The 27,416-nt window shown below is 38.4% G+C and overlaps 2 protein-coding genes across 4 annotated transcripts; both read right to left on the reverse strand.

Annotated features, from left to right (window-relative positions):
* Positions 1-1,068: 1,068 nt before the first annotated feature.
* LOC108139083 (protein dimmed) lies at positions 1,069-7,288 on the reverse strand. The gene is made up of 3 exons (XM_017261709.2): positions 6,998-7,288; positions 4,149-4,367; positions 1,069-4,050 (listed from the first exon to the last, which is right to left on the reverse strand). Exons 2-3 carry the CDS (start codon positions 4,320-4,322, stop codon positions 2,962-2,964), a joined length of 1,263 nt encoding a protein of 420 aa, XP_017117198.1. The 5' UTR covers positions 4,323-4,367; positions 6,998-7,288; the 3' UTR covers positions 1,069-2,961.
* A 10,556-nt stretch (positions 7,289-17,844) lies between these two features.
* On the reverse strand, positions 17,845-27,337 carry LOC108138894 (activating transcription factor of chaperone). 3 transcript variants are annotated; one of them, XM_017261430.2, is made up of 5 exons: positions 27,165-27,337; positions 25,808-26,098; positions 25,636-25,746; positions 19,283-19,557; positions 17,845-19,214 (listed from the first exon to the last, which is right to left on the reverse strand). In XM_017261430.2, the coding sequence occupies exons 2-5, from the start codon at positions 25,974-25,976 to the stop codon at positions 18,630-18,632; spliced, it is 1,140 nt and encodes a 379-aa protein (XP_017116919.1). In that variant the 5' UTR covers positions 25,977-26,098; positions 27,165-27,337; the 3' UTR covers positions 17,845-18,629. The 3 variants fall into 3 exon arrangements, with proteins under 3 accessions (XP_017116919.1, XP_017116918.1, XP_017116920.1); XM_017261429.2 differs by having other exon boundaries at positions 19,280-19,557; positions 27,165-27,336; XM_017261431.2 differs by lacking the exons at positions 25,636-25,746; positions 25,808-26,098; positions 27,165-27,337 and adding an exon at positions 21,469-22,863 and having other exon boundaries at positions 19,280-19,557.
* Positions 27,338-27,416: the final 79 nt, after the last annotated feature.

The following is a 27,416-nucleotide window of genomic DNA, read 5'->3' on the forward strand; positions in this document are numbered from 1 at the left end:
TTTATCGCTGACTCAAACCATCAAGCACCGTAAGAAATGTTTGGAAAGCGGAACGGTGGCATGTGAAACAAAGGGACGTATTTTATATTTTTTAAAGAAAAAATATAATGCAATAAGAAGGTAAGAAATATAATACAGTATTAATTAATTGGTATTTAGGCAATATAGGTACGTTCTGCAGGTACTAACAAAACATTTTTATAGGACCGGCTCTGTGGAACATCTTTCCGATTGCAAAATCTTTTCCCCAATAATATTTCCCAAGATAAAAATAAAAAACTTATTTAACGTCTGTATGTACTCTTTACTTTATTCAATAATCTTTGCTTTGCACCTAAGAATGTATACAGTTAGTCAATAGATAGCATATTTTTACATTGAATTCATAAATATGTATTAATATAATTTCCTTTGCTTGTACCCAACAAATGCTCATCATCATAGTCCCATCTTAGTATTATTTACAGTACGAGTAATATGTTTTAATTAGTATTTTGTTACATTAATATTTGCTCATTTGGGGGTTTATTTTTATAACATTAAATATATTGTAATAGACTGTTTCTGTTGGAAAACATTTAAATTACACACCTAAGGACTTGCTAAACATCTATATTGCATTTTCCATTAATTACGATTATATTTGGGTTTATTTTGCGCAACAGAATTTGACTAGACTAACTCATGACTTTACCAATTTGCTTCTGTTCGATGTAAAAACCGTCCGAATACGAATATTGCTCTATGGACCCCACCCAGCACTACTTTCGATGTCTTTACCTAATTGCCGATTCCCTATAATTTCATTCTTGAGTTTTCACCTAGCTTTATAAACATCTGCATATGTACATATTTGAGTCAAAAACTCCCAAGAGGTTCCACTAATTATTAAGCCTACAGCGTAAATCAACAATAGCAAATGTATTTCTTGTATTTTATATTTTATATGTAGAAAACTAGTCGAGTTATTTATTTTGATGATATAGAAAAAAAAATGAATAAGAAATTAAAACAAAAATAATTGATGGTATTTTTTGATTATTTAAGTAAACTATAGTTTAAAACATATTTTTAAAGATATTTAATGAAGAGCAAGTTAGTTTTTAGTTTTTAGATATTTTTCAAATAATATGGTCCATTTGGGAGATTTTATTTGCTATTTATGCGATTGTAACTGTATTCAAGCTAAATATTTTCACCAACTAACCCAAAATTCGAAATCCTCGCTAATCAAACATAATCAACAAGCTTAACTCGACACCCGAGAGAAAAGAGCCACCCCAACTACTATTTTTCACTTAATTATTGCTAAGACCATCCCCATCCATCCCTCACTCTCTCACTCACTCACTCACTCACACACACACCCACAAACACTCTATCCCCCGAGTTTGACACCCACTGAGCACCGTTATTTTATTACTGTTTACCGTCCGAGCGTTGGTATCCTTGATATATCCGTGTCCTTTTCCCGCCCAACGTGTTTTTGGTATGGTGCGCCATAACGGAAGTGTGCCAATTTCAGTGAGCCATTCGACGTTTCGGTGTGTTAATTGTTTTGTGTGTTAATTCTTCACTACCGCCCTCGCATCCCATTTCCCATTGCCTATTCACACATACATACATAGAAACGTATATCCTTGGTAAATTTCAAGTGCATTAAAAAGATCATGGGTGGTAAATTAACTTATCGGGGGCGACACTTTGTAGACCGTCATTCCTCAGAGTCAGACGCCAGGACTGCTAGTTAACGGTAATTGATTCCTTGTTTTTGTTGCTATTGCTGACAATTATATGTGTAAGTATGTAGTTGTATACGAATGAATGTTAGTAAGCTCAACGAATATCGAACATCTCTGAAATACAAAACTAAGCTGAGGGAAACCACTTTTCTTTTGATCGACTCACTTAACATTTAATCAACAATATTTGACATTTACTTTTGTTTTATAGAACAGTTGCATTTAATAAAATTGTATGCGAATGAATAAAAAATTAAATTGGCTTTGGATTTTCTTGACTAAGATAAAAACATAAACCATAAAAACCAATTTAAATAGTTACAAGTTCTAACCAAAAATGCTTTAATTTTGTTTTCTGCGAGCTAGAGATATAACTTGTATGCTTTCAGCTTAAATAGAGTTTTTCTGTTCTTTGCGGTTTTTCCTCCGTTTTAATATAACTATGTTTGTATAAATGAAATGTAAATATTACAATGAGTAATGAATGATAGAACTGCGGTTAATAGTGCATATAGGTATGTGAATGTACTTTGACTAATTTCACTTAATTAAATCCTATGTGTTATGGAACCCTAAGTTTGGATATATTATATTTTATCTCTAAATTAAAGTATACGTATATTTGATGATATTTCAAGTTTGTTTACATATTCGTAACTAAAACTTTATTTCTGTTCGGGAACGGCATTTGCGTGCAGTAAAGTTCGCTTAATTTCTGCAACATACTTTCTCTAGAGTGTAAGTTTTAAACTTGAAATGTTTTTTTCAAAATTTCCACTCAATTAAGCTTGAAAGCACAGAAAAAATCGTAAGTCTACTACTACTTTGAAAAATAAATCCAGCTGTAGGCTAAACATTAAATAAGTTGCTTTATGTAAGGTTTAAAGATCTATCTGCTAACAGACCAAATCCTTTCAAAACAAGTGGTTGTATGTTATCTTTTAACTTGACTTACAAGCTTCACAACTTAATTGCAAATAGTTTTCTTTGTGTTTAAATCATTTCTGAAATATCTGTCTAAAATATTTTGAGTGAAATGAAGTTTTGCGGTCCCTTGTTGTATAATCTATTTTTTACTGGTGAGGTTTATTGCAAAAAAGGGGTCTATTTATAAAATCTTAAAAGCCCATAAATATCGTTCTCTCAAAAATCACTTAAATATAATATAATTGTAGCCCTTCTATTGTATTTATACATGTTACGATCAAGGTAATACCGCTTAGAGAAACTCTCGGAATGGCTCGTCGAAGTTATCGTTGATATCGGCAAAACTGTTGGCATTATTGACCCCCACGCCCACTCCCACACCCACGCCCACTCCCACCCCGATTCCAACGCCCACGTTCACTGAGGCACTGCCATTGAGGATGAGCGTGGGCGGCTGTTGCTGCTGCTGCTGCTGCTGCTGTTGTGACTGCATCATGGTGGCTCCCATGTGGCCCCCATGGCCATGGATCGTTTGCTGGTGGTGGGGATGTGATGGGAGGTGACTGGACTGCTGCTCCAGCGGCGTCTGCATGTGCATTTGGGCCTGTGGCTGCTGGAGGCTCTGCATCGTGGGACTGGCGTTGACGGCGGCGGCGTTCAGCAGACTGCCATCGGTGGCCGCCAGGAGGGCACAGTCGAAGGCGCCTCCGTTGGCCAGGGCATCCTCGAAGCACAGCGTCGTGGCACCGTTCGCTACTCCTGCTCCTCCACCTCCTCCTACTCCTCCTCCTCCTCCTCCTCCTCCTACTGCTACTCCTCCACCCTCTGCCGTGAGATTGGAGAGCAGGACACCACCCACTCCACCCGAGTTCAACTCCAAGGCGGCCGCCTCCTCATTCCGCTTGGAGAGTATTATGTGCGTCAGATTGATGATGTAGTTCTTGGCCAGCGTCAGGGTTTCGATCTTGGACAGCCGCCGCTCCATCTCCACGTGCGGAATGACCTCGCGCAGCGACTGAAAGGCATCGTTGAGGCTGTGCATCCGCATCCTCTCCCGTTCGTTGGACTCCAGTCGCCGCATATTCCGTTCCTTCGCATTCAGAGCTCCTTTGCGCCGTCGATTCGCGTTCGAGTTGGCATTGGAGGAGCTGGAGTTGGCACTGTTCGGGTTGAGGGTCGAGGGGCAGGCACTGGCGTTGGCCTGCTGGCCCCGCCCGCGACCTTGGGAGCCCCCGCCCCCCTGGCCCGGCACCCCCGATCCCGATCCCTGGCCAGTATTGGTGGCACTGCCGCCGCCATTGCTGCTGCCGCCACCGCCACTTGTGTCATCACTTTGCGAACTGGAGTCCGTCATCTCCAGGTCGTAGGTGTTATTGCTTAACTGGGGAAAATGAAATAAAATATTTGCCGGAATTATAGCATTCACCACATCATCTGGTTTCCATTTTGATTTCAATTACGATTACGATTACGACCTACCTGTGAGGTGCGTCTGGTGGCGCGTCGCACTGGCCTTGAACTGCCCTCCGCCGACTCCGAGGATAGTCCATTGTGTCCGTCTGTGTTGTAGTTATTGTTGTTGTGATGCAACTGATGTTGCAACTGCATGAAGTCATGACTGCTCATCAGTTCCGTGAGCTGCGAGGCATCCATGATTGTTAAATCTTCCCAAATTATTCGGAATACGAAAAGTTTTCACTATAAAAACAATTTTAAATAGTGAAGTTTATGCTTAGCAGAAAAGAATTAATATAATTTGATTACAAAAAATATTCTCAGTTTTCTTGTACCAAGGTCATTTAAAGATCTTATATCTAAAATAAAATAATAATAATATGTGCCCTTCATTAAGACAAACAAATAAATAGTGTTTTGGTTTTAAATGATATTCTATGTAGCCTCTAGGCTGAATGGGAAAATACTATATTATAAAATCATCCATATATTTACCACCAAACATAATAATTTCTTGGCAAATAATTTTATATTAGCATCAATTTTCTAACTCTTGCGGCTAGTTTTTGTTTTGTTATGCATAATAAAAACTATTTCCAAACTGGTTTGCTCCCAGTGAGTATTTCATTGTGGCACTGAAATATTGCATTAGATATTGTTATGTCAATATTGCATTTTAGATAATTTTTGAAAGAGTAATATTATTAATGTGTCACCAAATCAAATTAAAGTGACACCTGTAATGTTAATCACAGATAGCAAATTGTGATTAAAGATCAAAGATAACGGCCATCCAAGAATAAAAGATAAAGGCCAATATGAAGTTTGCATACCAAACGGGAAGCTAGCTTCGGCAATCCAAAACAGTTACGAAAATAATGTATTAATCAATAAACTTATTTGACCAATTCCTATTGCGACATGTGGAAATTGTTATTACAAATTCTCACAATTTTCTAATGGAACTTAAATTACTATTGATACATTTCACCGAATTTATTAAATCAATATCTGTATGGTCAAACTTATGTACTACCTGCAATATAGATAAGGGTATCGTGGAAGTCCATTCATTTATCCTTAAATCTGAAGGACTATTTTATGTTGAAACGGATAAACAAACAGACGGACATCCTTTCTTGGACTTGCAACTCAAGATTTTACAAAAATATATACTTTATACAGTTGAAAATGTATCTTTCATTGAGTTGTAATACCCTCTGCACTCTGCAGTCGTTGCAGTAGAATTCCAACTCAAAGTTTAATATATGTTAATGGTGCATAATTAGGATTGGGTATGCAGGATCGTGCAGGCTATTATTTAAGAGCTCTGCCATCAATTGGAAAATATAAATGATCTAGCTTGTTGATCGCGTCGGCATTACAAGAACATATTTACGCATCCCTCTCCTTGCTGTACACCATTGCACGGATGTAATATACCCATATTTACAGCATTAGTGAGGGGTATTAAGAAAAAACTGAGGGCAAAGCATTTACCGATGAAACGCTTTTGCGGTGTTGTCGTTGTTATGGTTATGCCCTTCGGCTCACCAGCATTTGACCCGGAACCGTGTTGCAGCATTTAAAGCGTGGCACAGACCAAAGGACACGGATACGCGGCATGGGAAATGTACATCGACTTTGCTGTAATAGAAAACGCGCACTTTGCAGTGCATTTCTTTCGCGGTCGGCGTTGAGTGAAACAAAAGTGTCGCTATTATTTAACGACAACAGCTCCTTGGACACTAGACTCTTTGGAGTCTCTTAAAGGAATGTTAAGAAAAATGACGAAGCTTAACACAGCAGGGGTCTTCCTCTAGAGGCCAGCATATTAGATTCTATTACATAGTTTGTTTAATCTTTGATTTAAAGCTAAATCGTCAATGGTAAGTTATATAACACCAACCCACAATGCACTTTCTACTTTAGTATAAAAAGCTTTGAAAACAATATTTAATTTAAAATATAGCTTATATTTGTTTTTCGTCAAATGTGCTTTGTTAATTTTAACAAGATAAATTTAATGCAAAGTTCGTTATTAATACAATTTAAATTCTGAAGAAAATAATTATTTAATAAACTTATTTTCCATTCCTTTTTAACAACCAAAGAAAGGATACGTTATTTCTTTTTTTAAATGATTTTCAAATGGATTTCGTAAATTTATAATTTGTTTTTTTTGTATACTACTAATTTTACTCTTTTTTAAGGGGTTTAGAACTGAAATGACCTAGAAAGGAATATGGAAGTCAAAATAGGTCGCCTATTTTTTCCCCGAACGCTTTTAATGTCGATCCTAGCAACAAGTTGGACGTCTTAATTTTTCCTCCAGGTGGCTTAACTGAAATTTGCACTCCTTTGTCTGGCGGCGGACAGGGGTTTGAGGATCTTGGCTATGTAGCCAGCATTCAGCACCTGGTCTTGTGTAATATTTATTACGCTTTCTACTAAATAAAGCATACTTTTGTGGGCTTTTGTTTGCCTTTTCTGTGTGGGCGGACGCAAGGTTGAAACAACGCTGCACTGCATTTGACAAGTGTATCGGAGACTTTGTCGAGGTATTGCATGAAATAACGTTGTGTCAATTCAGAAATTCAGATTGTTATACTCCGTTCAATATAGATTTGTATGACTCAATAGGGCTCAAGTCATTTTATTTGTGTAATACTTGTCAGCATGATTTAATAAATTTTAGGAAAATAAGCTTTGACCTAAAACCCCTTAAAATATTTTAAATCAATAATGTCTGATTCTGATTATATATTTTTTGCTGTATCTCAGATAAAAATACACCGGTCTTCACTTTATTATTCATATGTTTATTTTAAAAATGTTAAATACTTCGCACATTTTGAAATTTGTTAACTTACGAATTGTCAGTATTTTTTAAACACTTAAAAACACTTTTGAAACAGTATTCACACTTTTCCGGTTGGAATATGTATTACTTTATTGTATCCCAATGTGGTTTATCAACCTTAATCCTTGTCTAAATCGACACAATAACTTTTTCACATTCTTTGTATTTTTTTACACTAGGGATTTTTGTAGATTTCCGCACCAGTGGAATGTTATTTTTATAAATTTGCCAACTGAAGCAAGTAACGAAACGGAGCGCACTACGCTACGAGTACCGGAAACGCGGAAGCGCTGAGGATGACGGCCACTTGTGGAATGGCTGCAGGAACGAAGCGGCGATGTCGGGCAACCCGAGTCCGGGCCAAAGACGAATCACAGGCCTGGCCGATGGGCCACGAGTCGAGCAACAAGTCCACCCAGCAGAGCCCATCCAGAGGGGGCTGGAGCTTCCACCCGCACGAAACGCCCGAGTCGCAATCGACTGGCGAATGGAGAGCAACTGAAAGGGCTCAAAAGCCGAGTCGTTTTCCGAGTGAGTTTTCCACATTTTACTTTTGTCTTTGCTGCCTTTTCTAGGCAATCGAGTGTGGGCATATTTGGGGTGGCACCCCTGAAGTCAAAGGCCCGGGTTAAGTTGAGTCGACCAATTAATACATGAGGATTAAAATATTTTATAGTTCTTGAGTACTATTTGACCAGTACTCGGAAGAAAAACTCATATAGAAATATATAAAAAAGTTAGTGGTTTTTTTTTCGGAGCAGCAAAAAAAAACGGAGTCGTTTTCTGAGTTAGTTTTCCACATTTTATTTTTGTTTTTTCCTTCTTTTCTAGGCAATTGAGCGTGGGCATATTGGGGTGGCACTCCTGAAATTAAAGGCTCAGCTTATGTTGGGTCGACCAATTAATACTTGAGGATTGAAATATTTAATAGTTTTTATGTGCTATATGCCCAGTACTCAGAAGAAAAAGTTTTATATAAATATATCAAAAAGAAAATTTAAATTGGTAGCTTGAATAATTTTAACAACATCGAAAGAGTAGAGTATGTGTTAGGTTGCCAAACTTAAAACTATCGTATGTGTAAGGATGTTAAAGCATTCCTAACATTGCTAGCTATGAAACCAATATACTCAATGGCAGAATGGAAACCAGAGGGGCTTCAAGTCGAAGTCCTTATCACAGTACATGGTGTCCCAGTCTAGCACACATATAGTTGCAGTTCCAACCCCCCCAGCCCGCATTCGCCCGACGGGGTGGCTTGTGCTCCGGAGTTCCTAGACATGCACACCACGTGCTGCGGGCCAACTCCAGACGGGGGGTATTGAAAGAGGGGCGGACAAATGGAAGGAATGTGGAGAAATGGGTGAATGGGGTGTAATGGGTGAATGGGGTGAAATGGGGGGTGGGTGCCTGATTAGCCCCTGTGACGCATGTTGCTCTCAAACGGCCTGCATTCGACTGCGGCCTGTCCTGTCGCCAGCTCCTTTGTCACCAAACCGATTGAGTGAGTGAGTGAGTTGTAGACTGTTATTATTATTATCGTCTGTTTGTCCACACTCTCGTTGCTGTGTGTTATCACAGTGCTTAGGCCCTTATCGGGTGGGCTTTATCTCGTGATAAACTATTGTCGACAGATAATAAAATGTTGCTAGAAAACCTATTTTGCCCATCCGAATGTTGCCAGTTTCCCCCATTCTTTGCCATGTTTGTGTATGTGGTTTTATATATGAGCAACTATATCTTTTGTTTGATTTGGATCAAAGGGTTTTTAATAATTGTTGCAATATTCAAGAGAAGTCAACCATAAACTTTGATGCGAAAGGCACTGCGCGCAAAAAGAACATCGAATGTTTGAAGTAGGTTTGGTATTTGGTGTATTTGACACTATAAAGAATATTAATTCTTAGTCTTAGCTAGCAATAAAGTATTGTATTTCATTGTCCTATTCCGAATTTCAATTGAAAATAATTATTAACTTCAATTGCTTGACATTCGACTGAATATTTTATTGATTTTTTATTAAAATACTTTTGTACATACTCTAGGAACCCAGTTTATTTACTGGAAATTCTCATGAAACTAAATAAACTTAAGTATTCCTTGGTAAACGTCCCATGTTCCCATTTTAGCCCGGCCCACAAATTCCCCTTCAGCCAAGTGATGCCAAATACAAATTGACAGTTAATATTTTTAAACTGGCAACTGACTGGGGATGGGTATAAAAAGAATAGAGGCAGCATGTTGTCGACAAGGACATTATGTAAATCACACGATGCTAGCGTAAGCAATTGCGTCTCCCACCTCTTTGAGCCGAGACAGGAAAATAATAAACAGGAAGGAAAAAAAAAGGGGAGTTGGATCTGCTGGGGAAAGGAGGGCAAGTGCTGGCCGACTGCACTGGGTGCAAACTGGTTTAGCCGAAAGCAGCTTACAATCCTTCGGAAAGGGTCCTTTTGATTATTTCCATCCTGTAAAGTTTTTGCCGTTTGTGGCTGCCTTGGAGCTTCTGTGTTGCTCACCAACAGTTGGTTGTCCATTTTCCCCTTGACTTATTAAACCGATCATTGCACACGACGTTTCGTCTCGAACAAAACCCAGGCAAACAAAATGCTCAAACGCATTTATTTATAAGCTCTCAACTATTAAAGTTAGCAAATTAAGTAAGGGCCTAGCGAGGAAAATATAAGTTCTGTACTTCAAGCAATTTGAAGTAAATAAAAAGCAGTTATAGAAACTAATGTTGTTGCATATTTTTTAAACATTTTATGCATATTTCTTTTGGTCTTATCACTCTTGTAATACTATAGTGCAGAAATAATAAGCAGTATCTTAAATAACAATTGGCCAAAAACTCGTATGTAACTGATCGTTTGCTGATAGCGTGTAAAATGAGTTAGATTTTTGGAACCTCTGCTTAAAATCATTCATAGATATAATTTCTAGAAAATTAAGAAAGCCCATCAATATTTTGTTGTGTTGTTTTTAATATAACTTTTAAAGATTACAGTAAGTTAATTTAATAAGCTTACAAGTTTTCGTTAAAAGAAAATACATTGACATAATTTCTTAAGATAGCAGATGCGTTTACAAATGTAATTCGAATTTCTGTTTTGTTTTTGTTCTTTCCCCACCGTCAACCCATCAATCCTGGCAACCGCAAACCTGATTCAATCCAGTCCGCGGGCCCAGCAGTCAACGTCTTTAATGCAATCAAATGGGAAGTTTCCAACACACGACTGCCACCATTGAAGCACCCTGATCGACTTTAACACGTTTAGGACACAAATTTAATCACGAGAGTCTATTCCCAGTCCACCAGTCAGCTAAGTCATCAGGCATCTAAGTCGGTTCTTAGCCGGGGCAGGGAAATCGCACCCGCGGTTATTTCAAAATTCTAAAGACAAGAGAAAATATTATAAGGCAATAATAAATAAAAAGGGAGCAAAGCTGCGAACGAGGGAAAAAACGTTAAGTAGGCGTGCCCCGGTCCGCATCCATCGCCGGCCTCTGCCCTCTGGGGCCAAAGCCAAACCATCATCCCGTGCGACTTGTCAAATGTCAATAGCAAAAGAGTCCTCCATCTCCAGCTCCAGCTCCACCTCCGCATCCGAATCCGCATCCTAGACCTTGTCGTCCTCGACAGCTGCTCAACATTCTGGACCGCTTTCTCCGCTGATCACCGCAAGAAGCCTTGTTGACAGCCCCCAACCAATTCGCGCCAGCACCAGAATTCCCCTCCACGCACTTTTCAAATGGGTTGGTTGGTCAGTCAGTTGGCGTATTTACATTTATTATGGCAAACGCTCCTAGTGCCGAGATTGTCGTATGCACATACATATATATTTCTCACATAATCGGCCCTTGTAATATTTACTCTGTGAAAATAAGGAGAGACCTTTCCCAAATATCAGGGTCAAATTGGTTTAGAGTAGGGGAGTTGAATATTTTTTTCGATGGCTTTTAAGTGGTTTTCAATTGATTGCATTTTTGGCTGACAATCAATGTTGGCTTAAGTTTTTATATAAAATTTAATAGTAAAATTTAATAGTAAACATGTTAATAGTAAACATTTACACAAACGACTAATGATCAGGTTAGGTATTTTATTCACATTGTTTTGAAAGAAACATTGTTTTTAAAATTTGTTTGTAACTTAGTTTTCAGTAACTAAAAATACCCATATTCGGTGGATTTATCATTTTTTCTAGTTTAAGGAGAATTTATCTAGATACCCATTTAAATCTACATGTTTTTTTGCACTTAGACTTACTTTAAGCCAAAGGAGTGATTTTCAGAAAAAGGCATATTTAAACAACCACTTCTTGGTTAATAAGTCTCGGCACCCACTTGAAAAGCGAAAACAAAGTAAAAATAAATAATTATTATTTACAGAGTGGCCGACGGGAAACGAGTGAGTTTATAGCACACATTTTGATTTAACGAGCCAGAGGGATATGCATGAATGTATGTATGAAAGGCAGCTTTTAGTACTCGGTTCTCCTTGGCCATATTTACCAAGGCCCCACTTGCTCCCCTCCCTCGCATCGCGGATCGCTTCAGTGGCTCAAGAGTTGCTAATTGGTGTCATTAAAAAGTTGGAGGCGAGTCTTTAAAATATGTCGCACAAGTAAATATTACGCATACGTCATGCGGATGATGGCATGGAAGATAGCAGGCTGGATGCCACGCCCGCATCTGCTTTACAATGTTAATGTAATCAAAGTTTAACTTATGCCTGATTTGTGATTATACAAATAACAAACTTTACTTTACTTACAAAAAAGAATAAACACATTGCAGGTGAGCTTGGGAAAAAGCGCACATCGAAAAGGTTGCTATGAAAAATTAGCATTTAAATTACGCGAAAAAGTTCAATGAAGCGCTATTAATTGGAATGTCCTGGCTAGAATGGCAAGTGGGGTGAAAAGTTGGAGGGATGTATATGGATACTAACGCCGTGCAATGACGTCTAAAATCTGCTTTTGATGGTTTGCGATTTGCACCTTGGAAAGTGACACTACGAATAATTGTTATTGATGGCGCATTACGAGTCTCCAGGATTTGCTGGCGATAAAAATGGTCTGTTTAATGAATGTTATGGAGCCGTGGAATGTCATTTGCATTGATGGCAGGCCTCTGGGGCTTTTAATGAGTTTCCTTATTTGTCTATCAATTAAATGCTAAATGTATATTTTTCTTAAGACATCTACATTAGCAAATCAAATTTAAAATTGTTAGGTAAACTTCACTAAATATACAAAATGTAAAATAATAACAAGACATTATGTAAAAATGTGGTTTTAAATAAAACAACCATACCTGTTAAAACAATAATTAATTTGCCATCGGCAAAGATAAAAATCTTCAAACCAAAACTTTAAAAAAAAACTCATAAATATTAAACATTGAAACGCATATTTACATACAGTGAGTTGTCTGGTAAAACTTTCACACTCCATAAGAGCGCCAAGGACATCGGAATCACAGCTTCATAATCATTAAAATATCAACCTCCTGCTCTTCTTCTTCATGTGTCTATCAAAAGGACTGAAGTGAAAGGCAGCGGAAATGTATATTTTAATTTTTACACACAACCAAGGATTACGATGCGAAGGCTTGCGAGGATTCAGTTTACTTGGGCGTCTGCCTGGCGCCGCTTTGACCAGGCCGCAAATGAGCGACGCCCTTTGGCCCCCGTCACCTCTCCACCTCTTCACCTCACCAACCCAACACCACCCCCGGATTTTGCCAGCTCACCAGACATTGCCACCCTTTAATCACTCACACACACGTAGGGTCAGTGGCGTAGGCGGTTTATTTTTGGGTAAATGAGGGGAGGGGGTTTTCTTAAACTATATTTTTTTGTTTTTCTTAGTCATTGCTGACAAGATGTTAACTTAGTTCTAAAAATAATGTTTTACAATATTAAAGGTTAAAGAAATGTTTTCCCCCCGTTACAAGTAACAAGCGTACGCCACTGCTTAGCTTTATAGTGGTGTAAGGGGAGAACAATCTATTTACATTTACACCAAATGTTCAAATTTATTTATCGGTGGATTGGCGGAGGAGTACGATGTGACCGGGAAGGAAGTGTGTTTGTGGGAAGGGTATGAGTATGGGTATGGGTAGAGTATGGGAAAGTTCGGAGAAGCAAACGTCGGACGACGTCACGCAGAAAGTTGTTTGCGTTGGCGAATAGCGCGCAAAAGTAGGCAACGTTATCTGTTCATAGCGGTGACTATGTGCGTGTGTGTGTGTGTAAGTGGTAAGTGGGTCGGTGGGTGGAAAATAGGGAAATATATCATGTTTACACACATGACCGTGCAACGGGAAAGTACATATGTGTGTGTGTGTGTGGGGAATGCTGATGAGTTTTGTTTGTTGTTTTTCTTGAACAAACTTTAATTGTTTTTGATTTTGCTAAGGATTCAAGTGCCGCAAGTTTTATTCGTTGTCTGTTTACTCATCAGTGGAATGATGATGCAAGGAGGACTGGTGACAGTTTGCCTTTTTTTTTTTGTTTTTTTGTTGTTGTTTGAAGCCTTTTCAAACGCTCAGTTGGCAAAACAAATCGTGAAATGGAGTAAGGGGATAACTGAAATGGTTCGCTGTTGGCTAATTAAATGTACATTTGTGGAGCTTCCCCAGAAAAAAAGAGAGGGAATTTCAAGTGCCGTCCCGAACTCTTTCAATTGCCTGACAAGATTCCTGCTAACTGTACATGGTACACTGAGGAAAATGGGAAAACATGGCAATATTATCAAATAGCTAAAAACCTATCTTGGTGGGAATCAAGTTTTAAGCGAAAGTCTAAGGATATTTTAGTGTCTATTTTAAAATACTAGTCAATATTAAACACATTAAAACATTGTAAATTAGTGTAATTTAAATTATGCACATTTATTTTACAGTGACATAAAAAATTTGTTCTGAATATGTTAATCTAAAAAAATAAATAATGCAATAAAGAACATTTTCATCGTGTTGTTTTATAAAATTATTTAATTAATTAAAAATCTTCTGAGTCTATCTTCGCTTTCGTTTTATAACAATTAAATTGGTGATGCTATAAACATAAATTTAGAGTGTACAAACTCATGCATGTTTGCCGTTTGTCTCCTTTTCAACTTTTGCCTCTTGCAAATTAGCAACGGCCATTGCCAAAATGTCACGTACTCTGGGGCACTGGGAGTTACGTGTAAATGCCAAAGAAATGCCGAGGGTGAAGACTCGAAATACCGCTAATTGTTGCGCATGCTGCGTACTTCATGGCGTACAACCCCACAACCCCATTGCAGCCCCCAATTCCGGACTGTATGCACTTGGCTTAAAGCTTCGCTGCAGCCACGTTGCAATTTGTTCATGCAACACAGCCTCTTTCTGTTGCAAACGCTTCATGGCGTCCGCTCAACTCTGTTTTGTGGCTCATCTGCGTGGCAAATTGAAAATTGTGCTCATTTATTTCATTATTGGAAAAGTGGAGAATGTTTTTTGTTTTGTCCCATTCAAATAGCCGTGAAATTGCATTTGATTTTGTCTGTGACAAGCAGTGCTGCCATTTTGTACGATCAGATCTGTTTTTTTATTTAAAGGGTTTCCCCGTAAAAAATGCAAATATCTTAAATACTTTTTTTAATTTTTATATTACTGCAAGTACATTATTAATATATATCGGGAACACCTCGTTATAATCCGTTTATTTTGGATTTCAGTAATTTTTAAATTCTTTTTTTCTAACTAAAAATATAACCCAAACATTTTACAAATAATTACAAGATGATTGTCTTAAGGCCACTATCCATTCATTGTTTATTTTGTTTTGTTTTTTTGGTTAAACTATTTTGTTTTAATGTTATGCACTGGCATCACTGGTGACAAGTTGTGAAGATATCGAAAAGCGGTTAAGTAAAGTGATGGAAAATCGTTGCATTGTTGCTATTCAATTTGTTTAAAGCTTATTGGAAATATTTACCTCAAACATCTAAAGATTGTGTTCCTATCTGCAAATTGAAAACAACCATTTTAAGTGTGTAGTAATTTAACACACATTGCAACCCTCTTTGTTTCCCCTTTCGAAGAGTTAAGTGTACAATACATAAGTAATACAATTGAATTGAAATGGCCCGCATTTTGACCGCATCGCAACCCGCTTGACTTGGGCCTCACATATTATTTAACTTTATTTTTATGGCCGTAAGCTAAAAGGTGAAAATGAAAATAGAAAATGTGTGAAAATTGGGTAAGCACGAATGTGTGTGCGGGCTGCGATAGGAAGGTACAGTAACTTTTTCGCACTCAATGCGATTAGATAAGGCCACACAAAAAATGGGAAAACGAAAATCAAACAAATGGATTGGCTCATAAAATTAGCTTGTAATGAAAGTTGTTACCAAAGGAAGAAAACATCATATATGTATATAAAGAGCCAAATGGGTTTTTTTTTCAATGAAATTGAATCCAAAAGCAAAAGGAAATCATCTCTTGCGACTTCCTCCATTTGACAGCTCTATAATTATGGACATCTAAAGAAAGCTTTGTGCCACGCCGAGATAAACCACTTTTGTATTTATGTATTGCGTGGTAATTATATAAGTAAATCCACTCTGGAATTTTCTTTATATGTAGTTTTTTCTTTGTTTTACTTATGCTGAGCGGTAATTGCATTTATTCTAATGGATACCTAATGCGGTTATCTTTTGAGGATGACTCACTTATGACTCGCACTGATGGCAATTAGATAGACCACATGAGATCCGTTGGAGTCTTTAAAACAAATAAAATGTTTTCCTCGCATAATCTCATTAACATTCGTTCGCCCGGGGGATTAAAATCAATCCCCCCATTCCCCGATAAGCATTCATTCTATGCCTCATTATAATTTTGTTAAATGTTATGTAAAGCGAGTGTCATGTTCTCCGCCCACCATCTCCACTATATCCACCATATCCCTTCGATTCAGGACAGGACTTTCCCTGTGGCGCCTCATTGGCGACACTTTGGTCCTTAGAGGGTTGCCCACTGGCTTTCATTTACGATGACGTTTTGACTTTTAATTGTGTTTTAAAGTGTTGCGACCGCCCTTTGAGCCAGGCGGTTGAATTTCGCCTGCACTTGGGTCACTTTCAGGCCATTTGGCTTTGATTTAGCTCGGCTGTTCGGTCATTTGATGCCTAATTAAATTTAACGATGACGTTGATTTCTTTCTCCACAAGTTCTCCTCAACTTCACTGGGGATTGGTGGCGGCGAGCGGTTTTATTTTACATTTCCAAAATGGGTTTGCTCTTCAAATGATGTTGTGCAAATGCAGATGTGTGTTCTGAAATGAAATGGATCCGGATACGGATACGTTGGATATGGAATCAGTATAAGGATTTATACTCTGAAAATGTATTGAATTAGTAACCTTAAAAATAATATTTCTAAGCTATTTAATTTGTTAAAACTTACTTTGCTTAAATAAATCAAAGCTTGCTTGCTAAACAAATAATTAAATAGGAATCAATCCTCTTTAAAGAGTAGGCCCAATACACGTATCCCCTAACAACAGGTCCAAGTTCATCCTTTTTCGAGAGTAGCAATTGCTGAAGGATCAGCATTCATCAAAAAAATGTGATTGCCCCAGCCAGCAGACTCAAATTTTCCACCATCTCATCCGAGCTGTGTTGGCATTTAAGGGGCGCGCATGAAAAGGATTCTGTGGCAGGACGGCAGCTAATAACAGGATTAACACAAAGGAGGAAAATTGAATTTTATGCCAATATACTTAACCAAGCGCTTAAAGAGTCACTCGGCTCGGGGACTCCGGCTGAAGAATCGAACCCAGCCGACTTGGTTGGGGATGAGGATGGGGATGGCTTTAGCTTTGGCTTTGGCTTTGGCTTTGGCGACGAGCAAACACAAAGTCCCAAACGTAATTTTCACGAATTCATTGAACTGCGTGAGTGTGAAAAATAACAATTTAGATAAATATTGCGACGGCGACCTCCATGGGCGTCGGGCCACGAGGCTGCCTTGTCATACACGGCGGGTGTCAACATTGGCGACATCGAGCTCGCTGCTCGGAACTCGGAGCTCAGAGCTCTAGACGGCAAGCGCATCGACCGTTGACACAGAAATCATATTAATATAAATTAACGATGTGGAAAATTTAGTTTAGTAGTGAAAGCCAAAGAATAAGCGGCCAGCCACTGAAGCCAAGTCAGTTGTATGGCTCACGTCGCCGGCTCATCAGTCAAAATGTCCCGGCGAGCAAATCCCAGAGCAGCAACCCATGCCGATTCCCATATCCCAATCCCAACCCCAATCCCAATCTAAATCTGTGCAGTGAGGGATTGTTTTGGTGTATGGCACTTCTCCACTTTTCTCAGGGACACCCCGGTGTAACAATTTGGACCATATCAATCTCCATCTGTGGATATTTGCTTTGTTTTTGTGTGCCATTTCGCCATTAATTGGCATTTTCTGATTTAATTTCAATGCAGTTTGTCAAGTACGTACGTGGGTGATAATAGCCGCCTCATATATGTATGTACATCGATATAATCATAATCCGATTATCCAGGACATCCACATGGTGGAGTGCAGTAGCTTCCTCTGCGGAGCTTCGCTGACGTCCCACATGGTGGAGTACCTTCCTGTCATCCGGAAGAAGGACGGAGAAGTGCCCGGCTAGCGGATTGGCTTTTACAAACTTGTTGATTGCAAATTAATTAGGGAAAGTTTTTAACAAGGAAAAGGATATAATAGTATGGAAGGAAAGTTGACATCTATGCTAAGGACAAATATAAAGTTTCAATCCCATTAAGTGCACTATAACTTACAAATTTAATAAATAAAAACATTAACAAACTGATATATTCAAATGCTTTGAACATTAGATGCCCACTACTGAGTTTGATAGCTCGTGTTTATTACATTCTTCTTTAATAAAGTAAACAAAGGTCATTCGGAAAAGGGAAACAGAAAATTAGCCTTTACTAATTCCTGTGCTCACAGTTGGTGTAATTATTCCTATTAGCTTTCATACTGACTAATGACTAAGACTAGTCTTTTGTTTTCCCGCCATATCCATATCCATCACCGAATTAAACATCATGTCGTTGCTGATAATTTTTCTTTTGAAAACCCTTTTGATTTATTGCTGATAAATGTTGAATAATATTCTGTATAATTAATTATATGTTATTAAAAAAATCATTAAAAGAACTTTTACATTTGTCAAGATGCTTACCAATGCCCGTAAAAAATAGGATCGTAATCAATCTAGTACAGCAGCCGCATCACAGGGTGATTCACAAAAATACAACTCAAAAAGGTTTTCAATCAATTTTTTTTTTTTTTTTATACATTGCAAATTCTGTTGCCACTTTAAGGTGGCAAACTGGCCTGTGCTGCTTGAGATATTGACTTGCCGTTGGCCATCATTGGCAAGGGGTAATTCGGAATGCGAAGACTCGTCATTAGTGCCAAAAAGTGAGGGCCAAGACAGGCTGCGTACTCGGTTGTTTTTCTTGGGCTTTGGATCTGCTTGGTGATTGTTGTTGTTGTGGGTTACATTGAAGCATTGTGTGGGAATATGGGAGAGCTTTGGGGTTTAACGATAACAATAACTTTGCAAACGACATTTAAACTTAGTTAGCGCCTAGCGCTTGCGTTCCTGGTAAAACTCGCGTATCAACTGGCGCAGATAGCGCATCTCGTTGCGACGCTCCTTCAAAGTGCGGCGAAGCTCATCGTTTTCCTGGGACAGCACATGTTCCTCGCCCAGGACATTCTCCATTTCGAGCTTCTTCTTCTGCCGATAGCGTGTGGCCGCATTCTTGTTCTGTTCCTTTTTCCGAATCTTACGATCCTCCACACCGCGCCCGTATGTACGAGTACGCTTTTTCGCCTTGGCTACCGACTGATCATCCACGCACGTGTGGGCTGGCGAGGAGGCGCCACTGCTAATGGGCTCCGGAAGCCAATCCTCATCCGCGTCGGCAATGCTGCCGCCCACTCCGCTGCCGGTGCTCCTGCTGTCCAGCGAGGACGAGGCCTGAGATTCGCAGTCGTCGTTAAACTGCGGCCAGTTGGTGGTCAACTCGAGTTCCTTGGCACGCATATTGACGATATCATCGACCAGTTGGTTTTCCCGGGCAATTTCGCTGCCGCCCACCCAGTTGTTGAAGTTGAAGGGCGTGGCAGCACCTGCCGCAGCAATTGTGGCATCAGGAGTATAGCATTGCTGTAAGAATAAAGTTTGGTTTTTTTAGGAAACACATTTGGAGGCACATTGAATTAAAGACTTACCACCTTCTGCTCGGCCTTGATGAGCACGGGTTGGGGCGATTCCACTGGCTGTTTGTAAGCATCGAATTGGGGCGGAGACTGCGGCGGCGTCAACTGCTGCAGAATGAGGGATGGGGGATCGCCGAGCTGGTAATCGGCGGCAGAAACGAGTGAAGACGCTGCGAATTGTACTTTGTTTGTGGGTATTATCGGCTGGCTGACCACATCGATGTTGGGCTGATAGCTGATCCTCTCATAATCGATGCAGTTCAGGTTTGCCTTCTGGTCCAGGAGACATTCTAGTGGAGAGATAACGAAAAAATAGGTTATACGTAACGATCAACATTGTGTATTTATCTAGGATATTTTGTTTATTTTTTGAGTGACTTCTAAAATAAAATATTTCATTTATTAGATTCCAGTTAATAAAAAGTGTATTTAAAAGTCTTCGTTTACATTTTTCAATCTTATTTTATCACTTCCCCTTCCATTTTTCACCGACTTCATTAACTACAACTACGCCTCAGTTCTGTCAAATCGAATTGTTGTTGTCTATTTTTTTCCACTTTCAATTGAAACTTATTTCCATTGAAGTGAAGGACGCAACAAATGGTCGCATCTCGTTCAGAACTCTAGTAAACATTTACATATTGATTGTGGCATATTTTCCTCAATATACACATTCGATTTGCAGTTGTTTTCAATTCGTTTTTATTGGAGAGCGACAGAGGCGACGCGTATATTGAACAAAGTTCGACGACATCGGTGGTTTGATTATTTGATACAAATGGACTGACAAATCACAGTGAGACCAAAGTTTTCCATCGCAGAGAGATGCGATGAGAGTGCAACCTTCCGGAGGCATTGTTGCAACACCTGTTTGGCCCGGAAAAGCTGACCCAGCGACACCTTGGGCTGGGCCCAGTCTAACATTCACCTCTCCCAAGATCGATTCTACATTATCATAACACGTTTCTCGGCTCGGCTCGACTCGCCTCGATCGATTTGATCTGTCTGGCCGTCCATTTATAAAGCAATCTCCACAGCTGCGCTTGAATGCGATGAAAGCAGAGCAAACTGTAACTGCATTAATTGATTTACATAAAAATGTGACTCTAAACGGTTGCTGTTACCATGCCTAGCCCTGGTTTATTATTATTAGAATATTAAATAGTAATGTGCCGATTTGCGTAACAATAACCCTAATGGAGGGTGTGCAAAAGCACGGATTTCCAAGGCATTTCAATAACATAATTATAATTCGCGACTAACAAGTGTATACTTTTTTAATAGTGTCGAAAAGGCCCTTGAAATAATATTTATAGAAAACGAAAACATTAATATTGTTTTTTAAACCTTACTAAATAGTTCAATGCTTCGGGTTTTTGCGACCTTTTCACTTATTATATATACTTATAAGTATGATTTTGTTCTACATTGAACAGAAACTATTTAGGTCGGCTAAGTATAAGCCCTACTTCAATTTCATAGAGCTAGCAAACAGACCGATTAAGTCTAGCAAACAATGTTGCCATTCGAATTATCAAATAAAAGGACAGAGGCAACTACATATACATATCACCAGTCCGCGCAATCGTAAAGAAAATAAGAAATATATATACATATATATATAATAATATTTAATGGGAACATGATTAGCAAAAACCTTGACGCACAAATGCCGTTATAGACAAATAAATGTGCAGTCTAAGTTAGATTGGTTTGCCTAGGAAAACACAATGATAGAAAGATTGCTGTGAATAACAAGGAAACTAATGTAAAATTCCCATTGAATATTGATGTTAAATTAAAATACAGGGGAGTTTTTGAATATTTAAAAAAAAATTTACACATTCTATATACAACAATATTTACTAAGATCAAAATTCTATAAATAGAGAACCATATCTGTGTATCTTGGCTTATCAATCGTAAATACTTTTCTGATTTAAATAAGTTTTCAGATTGTCGCTTCCCAAAAGTCAAATAAACGCCAGTAACACCAGCCCAAGTCCAGTCATTATATGCAAATGAATTTTATAAATATTGAACCGAAAACGATCAGTAAAAAAAATGAAAGAAGTACAAAGCCATTTAATGATAAACCGGCTCGACCTGAAAGTCATCTAAAGTGAGACAGAGACAGAAGAACAACCCAATTTTAATGTTATGTTTTCGAATTAATTATATCATAACAGCGGAATACTAACCATAGGCTTGCATAAATATATATGTGCTCATGTTTGCGGCAGCAGTGAATCGTTACAATGTCGAATGTAAGGGAAATTGTCGTCAAAGTTTCAATGGAGTTAAGATAAAGGCAGTAAAAAGGGGGTCAAAAAAATGTCTTAACCTAAACTAAATATAAAAAAAGTCACGAAACACAAGACTAAAATATTAAACAAAGAAAATTAATCTAATTGTAGACAAAAACCTAAAATTGCTATGTTAACGAGATGCGCTTTGTAAATAATGATATGAACAATTTTCGTATATTAGGTAAGTATAATAAAATATTTGCAAAAGAGAAGTAAAAAATCACAGAGTCAATTTTGAATGTACAATCGAATGGCTGGAGAACGTGCTGTCAAAGCCGTCTTAGCAAAGTCCAGCACTTGGGCCGAGTAAATAGAATAACAAAATACCGATGTGTCGGTTTAAATTCAAAGTTAACTCTAAATCGCGACTTATGCCACCAAAACGCAAAAGAAACAACTCAAGTGGTCAAAAGCAAAACTTAGCATTCGCCCTCGTGGCAAAAGGTATCTGAATCGGAAGAGTTATCTTAGTTTATGAAGAAGGAATTTGAGTTATGGCTTTCGTTTGTGTGTCTGTCCTTCGGTTCCTCTGACTTTCTTTCTGTCCAATGTGGGATCCAACTGCTGCCGCAAAATGGTCGGCGTGGTCGGACAACTTGGACTCCTGCTGCTTAGCGTCGTTTCACCAACTTTTGCGAATTTATCACAATTTCACGGTTCCACATGTAACGGTATCCACAGTGTGGTATCATGCTAACAAAGTCCTTGGTGCTCGCACTCCAATTTTCAGGTGCTCGCGACGTTCTCGTGGATTTGTCTATCTTTCCGGGGTTGGCTACATATAGTAGTTTGCACTCGATGGTCGCCTTATGCGAACTCTGGCCGTTTTGTTTGCCGCCGTTTTCAAAAGTTAAGTGGCAATACACCAACACAACAAGGCCTTCACTTCACGTCTCTCAGCCAATTCACTTTTCACTCGGTTGTGACCGGGGCGTTGGCTTAGATTACAAGCTTCTTTGATTTGTTCTTAACAACACGCCAGATTTCGTTCATTAAAACCATTTAACGAATGTCCTACAAGTTATAGCACACTAATTTAAATAAATTTTCCCTCGATTTTTGCAACTGTCTCTGTTTGTCTTTTTTGAACGTTTCAAAAACGTCAAGACGTGTGCTTGTGTGGTTGCTGCTTTTCAGCTTATTTGTTATTGTCTCGGTTCGCTTTGGGCAGAGTTTTCTTTGTGTTGTTTTGTGGTCGCTGGCTGTTGTTGAAGAAAGACGATTGGGTGGTGACAGGCGGGGTGGTGGCAATCGAAGTCAAAGCCGAGTTTCGATCCGAACGCTCGCGTCTGAGTAACGATATGTACTGAGTCGCGATCGCGGAGCGCGAAAGGTTTTTGCTTGGCTAACTAGCAGCTGCCAGCCCAGAACGAGCGAACGATAATGCTGCGAGCGCCGAGAGCAGAGATACTGCTGGGCCCACTGAGAGGCCCTGCAATAAGATCAATCTGTTGCTTTATTTCCAGCCTGAGATGCTATCAGCAGAGGCAGGCGAGCGGTCACAGCGCGTTTCCAGTACCAGTCCAGATCCCAAGCCAACGGACTCTGCACAGTGGTCCAGGGTTAGCCGATAAACGTTAACTGCCCCATAGTCGAGTGAAAGTTAAACAAACTTACGTTTTCACTTTAACGATCTGTGTCTACAATTTGCTTACAGCCAATTATATTGAAATGGTAGGGAAAAATTATAATATCCTGGTCATAATGTGAGCCGACTATTGCGATCTTAATTTTTGTTGTTTTGAATAGAACTAAGCTGAGAAGAAAATATAAAAAATACAGCCACCTATATCCGAAAACTGGGTAAAATATTAATATTAGATTATAGAACCACCGATTTAAGGAATTTATTAAAACATATAACATGAGTGTTCTAGAAAAATGTTTCAAAAATAAAATGCACTTTGAACCACGGTTTTTTTTCTGTCTTTCTGTTTCCCGAAGAAATGCATTTTAAAAGTGTGTGTTTTTAAATAGTATTATCAACTGTTTATAATGAGTACATGATCAGTCAGTCACCCCTCACCCTCGACCGCAATTCAGTCACCGAGTTGGTTGGCTTTAATGTTAGGTGGAATAAATTAAATATTTTACCCTCTGTCCAGTAAATTGATACCACTAATCAGGAATGTGCAGTAAACTAGGGGTAACCTTTATAGAATTAAAGCCCGACTGTTGCTAAGGACACCTGTTTTGTTATACATAAGTCAGAGTAATGCAAACACCTAATAATAAACACAATAACAAGTCATATTTCACAGCTCAATAAGGTTTGTTCCATCTCGTCGCGGGTAGACATTTATTTATAACATCTACCTGGCCAAGCCTCAAAAATAAAGTCTGTGCCAAAATGAGGGGCACGTCCTCAGGACAAAATTAAATTTTAAAACAAAGAAGCTTCCTGTCCAGCTTAAAAATACCAGAAATATGATGAACATAACAACGTCAAATGGTTCATTGATCGCAGCATTGGATAAAATCCGTGAACCTTTCTTGTAGGACGTGTTTCTGGTTTACTTCCAAACAAAACCAGACCCGATATCATTTAACCTTCAATCCAATATAACGAGCCATTCGAAATTATTTAAGCGGCCGAGAGAAGAGAGAACACCAGCCGTGCGGAGATTTGTTTGAATTCCCCCGTGAAATAGCAAACAAGCAGCTGTTATCTATGGAATTCTTTAGAGTACCAGCTGAGCGCCAGCAAATATTCGAAAGAGATTGCTAAAGAGCGAATTTTAAAGAGTCCAGCCGATCACTCATTTAACGCGTGATCAAAAATTGATTCCCATTTCAATGCTCTCTCTCTTTCTCTCGCTCTCTGTCTTTGTTGTTGCCTCGAAATTGGCCATTACAGCGCTGGCTTGTGGGCCACGTTGATAAACAATAACAAAAAGCGCGGTGAAAACAACAAAAAGACGTCGATACATAAGTATAAGCTGACCAAAATGTCAGCAAATACGCTAACAAAAACAAAGCGAACCTCGATCCGGTTTCTCAACTTCACTTGTCTGAATTTTTCCTTTAAAACCATTTGATGTTCGTGCCCCTTTATGAATCAGCCAACAAAATCGACTGGACTGGTCAAAAATATACGAATTTATACCCTATAGGTAATGTTTTTTCTCCATGTCACATACTTTTGCAAAATACAATAAATTTGAGTTGTACTGGACAATTTTGATAACGAAAATTTTACATAATAATTATATAAAACTGGAGTGCTTCTTTAAGAAACCCTGTTACATACTTTGACTGGATACAATAAACTCTACGATTAATAGGTATATAAACAAAAAATGTTTTTGAAAAACTAACAATCGATTTGTGTTGTTTTATGAAGAAATCGAAACCTGTCCCTTATGACTTATTTATAAGGGGTCTTTGCTGTCCATACGCAGACGTTCAAAGTTCAAATGCATTTTTAATTTTTTCTGTTTTTGATTGGTTTTTGTTTTATATTTTAAAATATTGTTTTGGGCGATAAGAGAGCTCTTTGAGATATTTTTGAGTGATTTTAATACTTAAACTAATTTTGTGAATTAGTTTAAGTGGATTTTTAAATTAAAAATTAAAATTCTAACAATATAATAGTTTGAGCACATATTTTTATAGAAACTAATTTTGTGAATTATTTTGAACGAATTCTTAAATTAAACATTTATTTTAATTTTGTTTCTCAAACAAATTTACGACATATATAGCTTTTAAGAAAATTTCTTGTTCTATTTCTCAAAATATAGATAAGTTTAGAATATAAAACATGTATTTCAATGGATATGGTTGTAAAATAGAATTGTCTGGCTTAACCACAATTTTTCTATTTTGACAAGAAACTGAGAAGTTACAGATTATGGTTGACCAAATTGTATTATAGTGTTACAATTTTATGGCTAATTTTCTTCACACCTTAGCAAAATGTTTAATGATATGGCCTGGCATTGTTTATTTTATTTTTTCTACATAAATATTTATCTTTAAATTTTTTTTACTTGAGAAGTTTTTATTGCCAAGAGGTTACGACAGATAAAAAATATAAGTAGCCTAACTTAGACTTACCTTCATCCTTGAAGTCAAGGATCTCCACAACCAACTCCTCGTCGCTGAGCAGCTCGAGGGAGCCCGCCTCGTTCAGGCTTAGTGCTTCATCATCGCCAATAAGAGTAATGCCTGGAATAAAGATTTTAGACTTTAGTAAAATCACTGGAATGCGACAGCAAGGGGCACAGACCATTTGCAAAGTTATCGTCATAGAGCCACTCGGCATCTGTTGAGTCAGTGAGCGAGAACAGCTCGGAGCCCAACGCCGATGTTGGGGATTGTGGCTCCAGCTTGAGGTCCCAGTACAGCTCCTTGGGCAACTGCAAACTCTCCATGGTTTGGTGAAATGATGCGTCCATATTCAGAATCAAAATCAGATGTCAAAGATATGTGTTTTGTTGAAATAGTGAAGTCCGGTCCAAAGAATGATAATGGTTGTTTTTGTTGTGAATCTTGTTGTTGTGAAGGTGCCATGATGGCGCTAAAAAAAAGGAAAAATAAAAATAATAAATTAGTTATTTGCTGCAATATTATACGACAATACCGGCATGGATCGCACTGTATGAACACCCGATCGAAAGCAAATCAAACGCAAGTCATACTGATAAGCAACCTTCGCCACCCCTTTAGTCAACAATTCTGTGCAATTTTCTTGAAATAGGGTGAAAATCTAATGTGAAAACTAATTTGAAATTAGCCTTAAGATTTCTGAGGGAAAACGTGACTGGTTTGATGTATTTTTATTTCAATTCATTTACGATCCCTAATTAGGTACAAGCAAATATCACATGATTTGTATTTTTAAATTTTGCTTCGAAAATCTTTTGTAGGTAATAATTTGCGATGTACTTAATTATGAGGATCAAAGTTCCTTGCGTGTCAATAGACAAATCAGAATTAAAAAAAAAAAATGACAGATAGTCAATTAATTTTGGAATCATACATGAAGGCATATTTACCAAAGGTCACTGACCACGTTGTCTGTTTGGGATTAACAAAATCTAGTATTTACAGTTTCAAAGAACATTAATACGAAAAACTCGACTGATGATCCTAATCAAGAATATACTTACGTATAAAACCTTTGATACCCCTTTTACTTCTTGATTAAGGGGTGAGTTTAGACCAAAAGCTATCAACAGGTACTTTTCGATGAAAGTAAACAAAGAGAATTGCTGTACAAGTTTTCGACGTCCATCTATGGGGTGGGTCCGCTTGGGGTAGTCCTCACTGTGGTGAGTCATTCCACATTCCACATCCGCACGTGTTTGCTACCCCTATCAACTTGCAACGCGCATTACTCAACTCCAGGAGGCGATTGCGTCAGCCAATTTCTCTACCTGGTTGCATGCCCCATTGCCTTGGATTGTTTGCATTAAGCACTTGCCACGTTAACAGTGCTAAACGAGAATCCATATAAGCCGTTCCCATACACACACACACACACACACACGTGCAACAACAATGAATTTGCAACGCCAAAGTGCAGCAGTGTGCGTGGGACATTGCGAAATTAGCAAGCGTTTTGAATTTTTAGGTGTACTCACGATGCTTTTTTATACGTTTCCATTTTGTTGTGTTTGGGGCACCAAGGTGCTGTTGGTTTTTGCTTGCGCGCAAACTATAGAGCCATCTTTACGTTAATATAAATGCCGAAAACGTTGGAGAAAATAACACTTTGACCTTTTTGCGTTTCATTTGGAACGATAATGACTGTTGTTGGAGATGTGCAGGTGAGGCGATACTTTTGAGGGTGCCGATAGGTTGCTAATCGATAGTAGTTGCTATGAGAGATAGCA

This window comes from Drosophila elegans, unplaced genomic scaffold (genome assembly GCF_018152505.1).
Source record: "Drosophila elegans isolate 14027-0461.03 unplaced genomic scaffold, ASM1815250v1 contig_814, whole genome shotgun sequence".
NCBI lineage: Eukaryota > Metazoa > Arthropoda > Insecta > Diptera > Drosophilidae > Drosophila > Drosophila elegans.

Coding starts and splice junctions, on each gene's coding strand:
- LOC108139083 (XM_017261709.2), bottom strand. CDS start 4,322: ATGGATGCCTCGCAGCTCACGGAACTGATGAGCAGTCATGACTTCATG. Junction 4,051..4,148: donor CCACCAGACGCACCTCACAG/GTAGGTCGTAAT, acceptor CATTTTCCCCAG/TTAAGCAATAACACCTACGA.
- LOC108138894 (XM_017261429.2), bottom strand. CDS start 25,976: ATGGACGCATCATTTCACCAAACCATGGAGAGTTTGCAGTTGCCCAAG. Junction 25,747..25,807: donor TGACGATAACTTTGCAAATG/GTCTGTGCCCCT, acceptor TCTTTATTCCAG/GCATTACTCTTATTGGCGAT. Junction 19,558..25,635: donor CCTTGACTTCAAGGATGAAG/GTAAGTCTAAGT, acceptor TCTCTCCACTAG/AATGTCTCCTGGACCAGAAG.